General features: G+C 50.3%; 1 protein-coding gene across 3 annotated transcripts in view; it reads left to right on the top strand.

Annotated features, from left to right (window-relative positions):
- The first annotated feature begins 297 nt into the window (after positions 1-297).
- The window catches only part of Pkp1 (plakophilin 1), a 46,494-nt gene continuing 34,075 nt past the window's right edge, over positions 298-12,716 (top strand). For all 3 annotated transcript variants that reach the window (XM_074048663.1, XM_074048661.1, XM_074048662.1), the window contains exons 1-2: positions 298-703; positions 10,570-10,676. In XM_074048663.1, coding sequence (XP_073904764.1) covers positions 502-703; positions 10,570-10,676 — 309 coding nt within the window. In that variant the 5' untranslated portion in view covers positions 298-501. The remainder of the gene's footprint in view (positions 704-10,569; positions 10,677-12,716) is intronic.

The following is a 12,716-nucleotide window of genomic DNA, read 5'->3' as shown; positions in this document are numbered from 1 at the left end:
GCGCTGGGCAAGAAAGACTCCTCTTCCTGGAGAGTGGTCTCACTAAGTTCCTGAACTGAGCAGTACTTTGTCCACCAGCCATCAGGCACCGGACAGAGGGACGTCTCCCCGGGGCCGCACCTCTCTGTGGGAGAGAAAGGAAGAGCCAGCAGGAATCTGAGAGCTGGTGTCCCAGGGGACTGGCAGCCCTGCCCCCAAGAGCGCTCGCCCCGCGCCCCGCAGAGGCAGTGCCCTGCAGCTCGCGTCTGAGCGGCGGTGGAGTGGGTGGTGCAGGGCAGGGGTGGTATATCCTGTCTGACGGAGGGCGGGCCCGCCAGTGCCTGCAGAGGACGAGCCAGGGTGGAGGCGCCAGGAGCAGCTGCCGGGAGCCCTCGTGCACCACTCACTCTATGGCCATAGGGAGCCACTGAGAGCGAGAAGACACGCTCCCGCCCGCTGCACCGCACCTCGCCGCACCTCTCTGTTCTCCCAGGCCCCGGCCCGCGCGCTCCTCCTGCCACCATGAACCACTCTCCACTCAAGACCGCCCTGGCATACGAATGCTTCCAGGACCAGGACAACTCCACGCTAGCTTTGCCATCGGACCAAAAGATGAAAACAGGCACGTCGGGCAGGCAGCGCGTGCAGGAGCAGGTGATGATGACCGTCAAGCGGCAGAAGCCCAAGTCTTCCCAGTCGTCCACCCTGAGCCACTCCAACCGAGGTAAAGGCCTGATGTCCGCGTGGTCCGTGCGCCCCTCCCCGCCGCGCCTTGGCCGGGTGGCAGGGACGGAAAGGCTGCCCGACCCAGGCAGGGTCGGTGCCCAGTGCCAACTGCCAAACTCTTGGGCAGTGGCAACACAGTAGAGCCGCAGCTAGCAACCGGCTACATGGCTTCATCAGCTCTACAGCGAGCTATGGCAAGGGTGGCTAGTTTACTGGGTTCACATACAAGGAGCATCTCTCCAGCATGCTGGAGGCTGAAGATCTCCCCGGAGCCCTTCCCAGTGTCCAGAGCCCTGGATCTGGACGACTTTCTCTTCCTGATCCTGCTTGGAGTACCAGCTTCACATTCTGTCTTGCACTGTCCTGAGAGACCCCGCCCCAGAGCTGGCCAAGGGTCATGTGCTAACTCCCCTTATCCATCCTTCCAGGCTTTAGCGATCCTCTGAGCCTTCAGACAGTGGCTGGCACCCTGTGCCCAGACCAAGCATAACCGCAGTCCTGGTAGGGGTGGTGCCTGTCCAGCTGGGAGAGGTGCTGATGGGAAGGGTATGGCACTGAGCGGGTGACAAGTCCAGGGTCTCCCAGGCCCTTTAGCAGGATCCTGATATAAGGGGAGATGCAAATCTGGTTGTAAGGCCATCCCGCAGTCAGTGCACCCCTTGACCACAGGAAAGAGGTGGGGAATGCACTTTTTCCCCAATAGCTCAAAAAATCCCTCTCCCACCAGAACCACCCTATCCTGCCCAGCTTAAGTAGAAAGGAGCATCTCAGAAAAAACAGGGGACAAGAGTGGTGGGTTTGGAAAACCCCTAGTCCCTAGTCCCAGATAGACCTCTGCTGAGTCCCCACCAGCTGTTTCCAATCTGGGTTCCTACCCTGCCTCCCACCCCAGCTCTGTGAGTAACAAGGTCCTAGACTGGGGTATCCAGGAACTAGGTAGCAGGGGGAAAAAGGAAGAGGACCCCTGAAATTGAAGGCAGAAGGTACAGTGCCTGATAGGGGAATTGAGATGGAATTTTTATACCAAATTGCTTTAATACAAAGAATTCCCTTTTTAAAAAGTGCATGTTAGAAAATCTCCAATTTGTTTGATTATTTTTTATTTAGCTGAGTTAGTAAAATGCTGATAAACACTCTGCACATGGCAACCCAGTCCGGGTCAAGCAGGACTTATTAAGAAAGGAGAAAGTGAGGGGCAAGAGGAGTGAGAAGGAAAGGCACAAAGGAGATAGACCCCTGAATACTCTCGCACACACATGAGCCCACACTCTCCACCTCTGGCTTGTGTCCTCCTCCCGCTTGGGTAGAGCTAAGGAAGAGAAAATGGCTGGCAGAGGACTTCCCCACCTCCACACCCAAAACCCTTTGCTGATCCGTGTGCCCTTTGCCCTTGCCTGAGCTCCTGGCTCCTCTCCTGCCAACTTCCACTCTCTTGCCTCACCTCTCTCGTATGTAGTGCCCTGGTCACTGCTTACTCATTCCTTTGGAAAGTAGGTTTGAGATAACAAAGGGCCCCCAACACTGGACACAGCCCAGGGCACAGCTCAAGGTCACCTACTTTTCTCTGCCTAAGACTTACCAGTTCCCTTCCTACTCCTACTCTACCAGCCTCAGCTCCTGGCTCATAGTGCCAGGAAAATCTCAGACTGACTCCAGGAATCCAAACATCCCTTCTCTCCCCACCTATTGGGATATTAATTGGGAGCCTGTCACTGGCGTGCTGTTTCTGGTCTCAGTCTTTGTGGATAGCACTCATCAGATGGGATCTCCATCTCAAGGTCTCCAGGGAGTTTGACCCTGATGTCTACCTGTCCAGAAACTCTCCAGCGACTGACCCTGTAGTCGCGTCTACTCTACTCTCAACCTCTGGAGAGGTTCTCAAAGGAGGCCAGTTTGCCCAGCGGCATCCCGGCTGGAAGAGGCGGTTGGGTCACTTGGAGCTGGTGTTTCTGGTTTATCTGGCTTTGTTTTCGTCAGATTTCTCTGTCCTCTCCATCAGAAACACCTAAGTGTTCTCTGTTTGCTCCTTGGCCACTCTGCTACCTCTCTCTCCTGTTGATTTCTGTGTCCTGAGCCTGCTTTCCATCCTGAGAGGGACAAGTTGTCAGCTGTGGAAGGCCCCTGCCCCATGGACACTCAAATTCTCCTCTAGTCTTCCCCAAGAGCAAAGAGTTGCTTTCTCTGGGGTCTTTGGTACTTTTGAGCTCTCTGCCTCCCATCCAGGGACCCCTACTAAGGGACACCCACCCCACAGATTGGTCAGCCCCACCCCTGCAGATTGCCTGACAGGGTGGCAACTTCTCCTTGTAACCTGTGGGGAACAGTCAAGTCAGCTACCCATGATCCTAGTGACAAAACTGGCTTTTCCTCAGACCCCTGTCCACAGGATTCTTTCCTGTGTATGTGTGTCGGGGGTGGGGGGAAGAGGGGTGGGACAATGGAGTGACTGAGGGCTGCAGAAGGACCCCTGTGGAAAGAACTTGCCACAAAATGCCGGTCTTTACCTGTCTCCTTGAAACACAGTAAACCAGACATCTCACCCTGGTCACCAAGTCCATGGCTAAACATCTTGCGGAAGGAGGCCTCTCTGACCCTCCTTTAAGTGGCCTGGGGTGTTGCTCCCCTGAACTTTCAGAGTGTCAGGGTGTCTGGTGCTTTTCTTCCCAGAAAAATAAGAGTGTGAAAAATAAGAGGACCCATGGGGGGCATAGCTGCTCAGCGAAAGATCTTGCTTTGGAATCTTGACCTCCTCAATGAGGGTGGGAAAGGCCCTCCAGTGTCGGAACTGCCCTGTGAGGACGAAGGGCTGGTGCACTAGTTATCCAGCCCAGAAGGAAATTCTTGCACCTTCTCCACCTGTGTAACTCTTGGAATATCTTCCTACAGCAAAACCAAATCTCATTTGACCCAAGCCCAAACACCCACCACCACCATGCATACTCACCACATTCAGTTTCTTAAAGGGAGGTTCCTTTTCATCTCACTCCTTCCAGAGAAATCTAACACTACCAGTGCTGTTTGCCTGTTTTGTGCTGTCAGCTTCAATGTCCATGATTTTCAATATGAGCTTTGGGCCTGAGTTTCTCCCTTCTCAGAAGTACCTTTTACCATATAAAATGCACAGCCTCCATTTCCCCCTATTCAGAGATCAGGGCTAGGGGTGACATTGGGCCCTAGGAGGTCCCTGACTTGCCTTCCATGGTTCTCCTAGGGGGCAGCCTTGTGCCAGCTCCAGAGTGAGTGTGGTGAGAAAGGCGTACCTTGGGAGGCCCCACCTTTGGTGGCTTTTGCATTTTGTTTGGCCATGTCTCAGCATGAACCCTGCCTGAGAAAGGTTCTACTCACTGTATTCTCTTGAAGGTTGCCCTTTCCTGACCACAGGCAGTGGTCAGACGTCACGTTGGGGCTGTTTCCTCAGGACCCAAGCTGAGATGAGAGATGATAAAGGCTATGTGTGCTTTAGCTTGTTCCAGTGGCAAAACATACTAATTAAACTTCAGATGAACTAATTCTTGTTTCTTTACCGTGTGTCTTGGCTTGAAGCTGGGGTTTTAGCCAGGATTTCTGCTGGCCTGTTACAATACTTGCAAAAATGCTGTGTGTTCCAAGGTGTTTCTCACAAAAGTTGTTTGTGTCCCTGGATCTGCTCCTTTGCTGACTTCAATGGCAGAATTTTTAAAAATACAAATTCCTCTCCCCTAACCTAAAGTGTAAATGCTGAAATGCCAATTGTTCCAGGCTAAAAACTCTAAGAAGTGCTTCTGTGATGGGGTGTGGCTTGTAGAAGACATATGTTTGAACAAAATACAATGGAAGGAAAATAGATATCTTCATTTAAAGATCTTTGCACACACATGCACACATGTACACATGCTTAAACACACAAACACACGTCTATATGTGCACACCCATGTACACACACCCTACATGTGCACCCTAACATGAATACACACCCACACGTGTATACACACCTGAATATGTATACACACACCCATGCACAGCATATCTGTATATGCATACACACACCCCACGCACATACATACATATTTGCCACACACACACACAGTGCATGCACGCACATGTTTACACACTATACCTTGAGGCTTGTGCTGTGCCAGAAGCCCAGCCCGGCCTCTGTTGCTGGCTGCTGTGCGGTCTTGGACAAGTCACTGCTTCTCTCTGGGTGTCCACAGCTGTCAGAGGGTGGGTTAGATCATGTCAGAAGTGCTAGGGCATTGCTCTTTGGAAGTAGGCTTTATAACTCCCTCCCTCTGCAAACCCTTCTTCCAAACTGCCTGCCACTATCCTGCAAAGAGGCTCCTCCCTCCCCTCAAAGGCTGCCCCCTCATTAAGTCTCTCCTAAACACCTTAATATGCAAAAATTGACTTCCAGTCCACTGGTGTGGCCACCCTAGGATCACCTGGGAATTGAAAAAAAAAAATGCTATCAGAGATCCCTGGAGGACGGTGTGGGCAGTGGGACTTAAAAGTCCCACTTTTAAGCAAAGTTCAGAACTATGGTCCTAGTCCCCACCTTTCACTCACAAAGGCCCAGCACAAGGATCACCCTTGTACCCATACACACACCTCTCTCTCTCTCTCTCTCTCTCTCTCTCACACACACACAAACACCACAGACACACATGACACATAGTGTAGTAGTTGCTGGTGACAGGTTTTTACTCTGGACACCAGCCAGGTGGCAGAGTCCCATTCCTGCCTTTGCCCACTGTAACCCACTTCCCTTTCCTTGAGCCAGGCCTGTCCCCACAGATGCTTCCACACCCCACCTTTGCCAGGCAGGGATTATCAGAAAGAGCAGCAGGACTCCAGCAGAGTGGGGGGGGGTGGGCAGAGCTCCACGTGTGCATATGGGCACATGTGTGCTGCTGAGGGCAAGGAGAGAGCACCAAGGCTGTAGCAACTCTCGTTGTGTTGGTACTTCTGTTCTGTACATGTACCAAGAAAAGGCTAAGAACCACAATAGATGTCTGATGAGCTTGTGCTGAACCCCCTGCCCTCTCTACACTCCTAGGAGTTCCAGAGTGGGAGAGGTGGTCCACAGTGCTCCCTGTGGACCTGCGGAAGGCACTGAGGAATGTTGACTGGTGTCTTCCCCAGGTGCCTGGCCCATGTGCCTATGCGTCCCACTCCTGCCCCCTTTTGAACACCTGTGAGGGACATTGTCTCAGAAGCATCTTCCTGGCAATTATCCTTGCCTCATCTAAATTCCTTCTGCTGTGGGCACAATGTGTCAGGAGGTGAAACAAATTCCTTTCAAAGCTGAAAGACAATGGGCTTCTTTCTCAAGCCCTTGCCATGGGACTGGCAGGCTTGACTCAGATGTTGAAGAAACCAGAAGATGCATCCACTTTATAGGACACAGATTCACCCAGAGATAAACCTCCTGAGAGGTTTGCCGTCATCGATTCCTCCTGTCCAGCGAGGGAGAGGGACTTGGGAGAATAGGAGAGGCAGAGGGGGTTTCAGATGCCCTCTGCCCCTGTTGGCCAGGCAGGCTGGCATCCTGAGGGCCTTCACTATGTAGAAACTGGTCCTGGAGTGGGAGATGGGGTGGTCTAGTTAAAGTGAAAGATCCTGGCTGAGGGAGCACCCGGCTAAAATGGGGAGGGCCAGGCCCGGCTTTCTGGAAGAAAGGTACATAGTTGCACACACACACACACACACACACACACACACAAACACTACAGATACCACACTCCAAGAAACACAACCAGCACAGAGGAAATACAGCAGTTGGATCCAGTGCTGACATGGCTATGTTGGAGGGTTGGGAGGCTCTGCTGAGGCTCTGCTGGGTGGAATCATCTTTAGTTGCTGATTTTTGTGTAAGGTTTTGTCTTCTTGGTTGAGAAGACAAGAAAGAATGCTTCAGGTGCAGTGGGTGTGACCTGTCTGAAAGCTCAGAGGTGGAAGAGAGTGAGTCATCCTGGCAGTGGTTTGCCTCCCCCACTGGGGAGAGAATTCCATGTAGCCTAACCAAGGACCTGCCTCCATTTTCAAAGGTTTTGTAGGTAAAGCGTGGACTGTCCCTGCTATACAAGTGAGAGTCAGCCAAGGGCAATGATCTCAGTGGTAGGTTTTCTGAGATGGTTTTACACACTGAAATTTCACATGGGCATAAAATGACAGAGCAGCTCCTACAGCTTATATAATAGGGAAAGTAAGAGATGGTCTGAGGTATTTTCTCTTTGGCCTTGGGGTTCCATCGGTTCACAGGTGTCTCCTGATGATGGTGCACAAGCTGGGCTGGCTGAAAACTTCACTGAGAAACTACAATCTTTTTGCTGGTGGTGAAAGCACCTATCTGGAGAGAACAGTGGGAAGGAAGCTGCTTGGCTGGAAAGATGAAGTGATTCTGTAGGGTGAACCAGGTGCTCAGATTATCTCCCTTTACCTGCTCTGGAACCAAGTATCCTCCTCAAGGAGGTGGCTTTGAGTGTCTGCAACTACACACAGTTGTTCTCTTGTCTAGGCTTGTGCCACTCACCAAAGATCTTTTTGGGTAGAGGAGGGCCTGGTTGAGTGGAATTCAAGGGCCCTCATTCCATTTGGCATTAAAAGGAGACTTTAAGCATCTAGGCTGGCACAGAGGAAGAGATTTTGGGGGCTCCCAAAATGGCCAGCCTGGACCAGTTAGGCTGAGCCCCAGCTGGAGCAATGCCCTATTCCCAAGATCCTGAGGAGGGCAGAGCTTAATTCTTGCTGTGAAAAGTGTCCAAAGTGCATGATGGTGAAGACAGTACAAGCATGAGGTGGCGATGATGCATCAAAGGCTTCCTAGAAGTAGATTCTCCAGAAGTTGGGGGACCAAGTAGAGAATGAGTTGTCACCATTATACTCTTGAGAAGCCCCCTGTTCTTGCTGTTGAACTTGACTTTTAGAAGACATTGCTTACCAAGCAGACACTATGGGATCAGAATTAGGGGAAATGACTTTTGTGTGGGAGCAGTGCTCTTACATACCAGGCTCACCCGCCTCCTTGACCCCCTGGTTATCTGGCATACTGCTAGGTATGACTCCAGGTGTGTGACATCACCAGACTTCTCTCCTCCTTTGTCACCCCTGCCACTAGTGCAGCTGCCTTCTGCCAGAGAAGCAGTGCTAGCTGGTGTGATGGCAGTCTCACTCTCATAGGAGTCAAGTGGCTCCCTCATTGCAGACAGATCCTGGAGGATGCCTCCAGGAGCTGCCTGGAACGGCCCAACCAAGTGAGAGTTACAGCTCATAGTTGTCTTCACCAGGGACATGGGGGATGGCTTTGGGAATTATAGAGCATCCTACCTCCTGCTTGCAATGCTCATGTATCCATGTATCTTCCCCTGCCTCCGTGCAATCCCTCTTCACATGGAGAAGAGTGTTTGAGAAGACAGTTGAGCAGGTGCAGGGCATGGAGGAGATGCTTCATTTGACCTGGAGGGAGAGTCACGTCATGCTGATAGATTCCCTCTCATGAGGGGCGGAGGCCCCACTGGAATTCTCCGGGGGTTTCCTCTCCAAGTAGGAGGCCTCCCCAGGGCTCTGTAGAAATCTTTGTCTGTCACCACCCCAGATTTTCCATCTGGAAGCATCTGGCTGACCCATACATGCCCTTTGGTGAGAAATGCCTGCTCACAAGATGAGTGCCAAGTAGACTCTGGCCTGCCAAGCCTTAGGAGAGATGATAGAAGTGAGCTGGACAGAGGGCAGGCAGGCAAGACCCAACTGTTGGCTCCCTGAAGTCCTGACGGTGTGTGTGCCTGGCTGTAGCCCCATCTCTGGTGACTGGGCCCACGAGATTCCTCCAGTTTGCTTTTGATTAGACAGATTTTCCAGAGAAGCAACTAGGTCTTGAGAGAACGAGGAGCAAAATGTCAGAGCTCACAGTGGGCTGGGAGCAAATCAGAGGCTCAGTGGGTGCAGCAGAGTCCAGGACACAACTCTCAGGACAAGGTTCTTCAGGAGCAGGGCCTAGATCCTGGCCCTGAGGGGTGGGCTGCTGGGGCTCTTGAGGGTGGAGAAGCCTCTAGGAGGACCCAGATGTGGGCAGCAAAGGAGTCAGTAGTTAACCTTAGCTGTACACCCTCTTTCTTTGTCAGCTGAACTCTTACCTCAGAAAAAGTTGAGCTCTGCTTAATGTCCTCAGGCATGTGTCACTATAATCACACAACTATGGAATGATGGGGCTGTATGGAGCCTTTAGGGTGCACAGAAATCAACTCCCTCTTTTCACAGAAGAGGAAGATGAGGCCCATGTGACTTGCCCTAGTGCCATACCAGACCAATTCCAACACCTCTAGGCTTCCAGAGCAAATTGTGACTACCACAGCCAATACCCCTAATGTCAGCTGGTCCTCAAGATAGGGGATGGGAGCCAGGAACAGTGCCCTCTGCTCTGGGTTGCAGTTGGTCTTCTGGCACTGGACTGAAGAAGTGGTCCTAGACAGAGATGCTGGCCTGGTTCCAAAGCTGACCCTCTGCTATTCTTTTTACTCTCAGCTCAGACAACCCAGTCTGGGGCTGGGGGAAGGAAGACTTGGCAAAGGGGGAGGAGCTAATGGAACCAGGGAGGTCACTATCCAACCCTTCTCCCTAGACAGGGCTTCTGATGGGAAAATCTGAGCATAGCTTTAGAGAAAAGGGTACACATCCTTCCTGGGAGGCTTTCACTGGCCTTGCTCACCTTTACACCCAGAGGCCACATTTAACAAGAGTGTGGGCAAGCCTTGATCTAGATGTCCAGGTCGCAGAGCCATGGCTTGTCCCTTGTGGAGTTCCCAGTGTAGCCAAAGAAACTGGCCATCAAGTAACATGTGACTTGGGTACAGACAGCAGGATACTATGGGTGCAGAGGCTATGGGAATGCCTTGGGCAGGGCTGGTCAGAAAGGGCTTCCTGGAGGAGGTAAGGTCTTGAGCTTAGCTTTGAAATATGGGTGGGATTTGATGGCTGTGGCTAAGGAGGGAAGATGGATGCAATTCAGCAAGAGGAATAGTTGAGTAAAGTCATAGCATTTCCCTGTTGGCCATGTTTGAAGGACAGTAGGACTTTGAACAGACCAGCTTGTGTAGAGCTGGAGCTGTGTCTTAAGGCTCCCCCTGCCATCACTGAAAGGGAGAGGAGGGAGATGGGCCCCACAAGGAACCCAAAATCCAGTTCTGCAATTCAAAGCCACTTTGTTGCTAATAACCCTAATGACACTCTGTCCTCTCTTGGAGCCTGTCATTTATGGGTCTCTGAGTACTGTGAAAACATTAATTAATCCTCACTGGGCCTTTGAGGTTGATCACTGCCCCCCTCACCAGCTGAAGGACCGTGGAGACGGAGGAAAGGGTGGAGGGTTACCTGGTCACCCGAGGGGCTGAACATAGGTTTGGATCCAGAGCCTTGACAGAATCAGTCTCTATCAGCCTGTGCTGTTCTGTGGCTCTGACATTGGAGCTCTGGGCCCAGAATGTCAAAATCCTGCCTGACTTCCCCAAGTGGGAAGCTGATGTTCCTGGAAAGTGGACTTGTGATTCCCTGGACTGGGACAGCGGTGCTCCAAGGCCCTCCTGGCCAACTCCTGACCTGTAGGTGTCAAACTACCGCAAACTGTATTAGACTCCTAAGAAGTGGTCATATGAGGCTTTCAGAGATTTCCCTGAAGCACTCTGTGGTGGCCTCTCCTTGCCCTTGGCTATGGATGTGGGGAGAGATGGAGATGGCCAGCAGATCACCTATTCTCTGCCTTCCTCCTCCAGGAGTTCAGACTGGTGTCCTCCATGGGTGTGGTGAACCTGGATGTAGGGTGATGGCCCTGGGAAGGTGGGGTGGGTGGAGATCATGGCCATCCCTGACCTAACCCCTTCCTTTGCCCTCCAGGTTCCATGTATGATGGTTTGGCCGACAATTACAACAACTATGGGACCACCAGCCGGAGCAGCTACTACTCCAAGTTCCAAGCAGGGAATGGCTCATGGGGATATCCGGTAAGAAATTGCTTCCATTAAAAAGACTTGGAATGTTTGTGGGGAGGTCTAGGGTGCATGGTGGAAAAAGGCTACCCCAATTGCTAAAAAAGAGTGATACAAATATTGGTTGGTGTGTCAGGATCATCAACGCTGACCAAGTCTATGTGTTCAGTTATTTTCTTATAGGGAGCTCTCATGCAGCCTCACCTTCAGACTGATTAGGTATTTCTGAATGTCTCAAGTGAGAACACTTTAGAAAAAAAACATAAAGAGAAGAGCATTTTTTAAAAGTCAGTATCCCAATTTGTCTGATTCAATCATGAATTTGAGAGAGAGAGAAATTTTGAGTTCATGAGGTGCATTTGTGGACCAGTTTGGATGTTTCTAGGAAAATCCTAGGGGCGTTTCCTTTTCATTGTGTGCTAAAGGCCAAGGAAGGACTCCAAAATGTTCCTTGAGGCCAGGAGACCATGCCCACTGCAATGACTCCTGCAAAAGGGACCCTGTGCCATACTTGAGCATTGCTTAAGTTTGTAAGTCAAATAAGTTTCGGTTCATGCAAGTTACCTCATCTTTTGGATCTCAAGTTCCTCCCAAGTAAAGCAGATATAACAAAGTGTACTTGGGCTTATTATCAGGATTAAATGAACTAATGTGCACCAAAAGCAGATTATGACAATTCTCAAGGTTTTTAAAAATTAATTTGGGTAAAGATTATTCTAGATCCTTTAATCCTGGTTCTGTCTTTGTCTTCCTATATGATCACATCTCTCTCCACCCATCTGTCCATTTACTGAGCTGAGCCCTGTGCCAAGCTCTGTGGTAGATGATCTTGATACAGTCATACAAATCAGCGCATTTTTCTTCCATCAAAAATCAGAGGTATTGGGCTACATGGTATGGTATCCAATGTTTCTCTCAATATTCAAGTTTTATGATTTTTTTTTTTTGCTACATTGTTCTTGGGAATTCTTTTGTGAGACATTTTGGGCTAGGGATAAAGGCTACTTCTTCATGGGAATGTGGGGCTGTGTTTTCTTGGGGCTCCAGGATGAAAGCATTTGCTTTGAGCCACAAAGATCACAGATATTACTCCTGATTATCAAAAACCCTAGAGTCGTGGTCATGGAAGAGTGTTGGTAGTTTGTGAGTTTGGTGTTCTTTGGTCATTGACTTGATTTTTTCTTTCCTAAGTTCTTTTTGGAACTAATTTTGGCTGTGTCTTTCTTGCATTATTACAGGCTGGGGACTAAAGGAAGGAATGAACTAGGTTTTTTTGGGGGGGTACTGGGGTTTGAACTCAGGGCTTCATGCTTGCTAGGCAGGTACTCTACCACTTGAGACACTCCACCACCCTGAATGAACTAGGTTTGCTGAAAATTTACTTCCTTTTTCTTCCTGATTTTCAATGTCAACTGCCACTCTCAGTGAAGCATAAATACAGCTGAGTGAGCCCTATAAGCTGAAGGTTTTGACACAAAAGGAGATGGCCAGACCGTCTCAGAAAATGTCTTAGTAATGTAGAGCAAAGAGATTCAGTGAAACCCAAGGAAAGCAGACTGCTGGACCAGTACTCTGTGAGTAATCATGCTGACAAGATAGATGTCATGTGTCTTTCATGCATGATGTTACCAGTCAGAGCTTAGAAGGTACTATCCTGGTTTTCCTACTCTCTGGCTCTGTGATTGTAGAGAAAACTTGGGCATCGGTTTTCTCATCCTATTTTATATAGGAGTGTGTGCCTACTTCATTCACAGGTTTGATATTATTAGTGTGATATCAGATGGACAGTATAACCATGGAAATTTGGGAGGAGGTGTTTCACAAAAACCACTGCATGTGGCCTGTGTTGAGCACTTTACTTCTGTTTAATTAACTCAATTGTCAGCTGTCTCACAAACAATCCTCACCCCTCCCTGTGCCCATTTTCTGACAACCAGTGAAAATCCCTTTCCTTCCCCACACCCTAAGGCCCAACCCTCCTCACTCCTTTGCTGGCAGGACTGTAGACGTGACTCATGACAGGGTAGCTGCTGAGGCATATCCCGTCTCCCCTCA

This window comes from Castor canadensis, chromosome 11, assembly GCF_047511655.1.
Source record: "Castor canadensis chromosome 11, mCasCan1.hap1v2, whole genome shotgun sequence".
NCBI lineage: Eukaryota > Metazoa > Chordata > Mammalia > Rodentia > Castoridae > Castor > Castor canadensis.
This window is presented reverse-complemented; position numbering and strand designations above follow the sequence as displayed.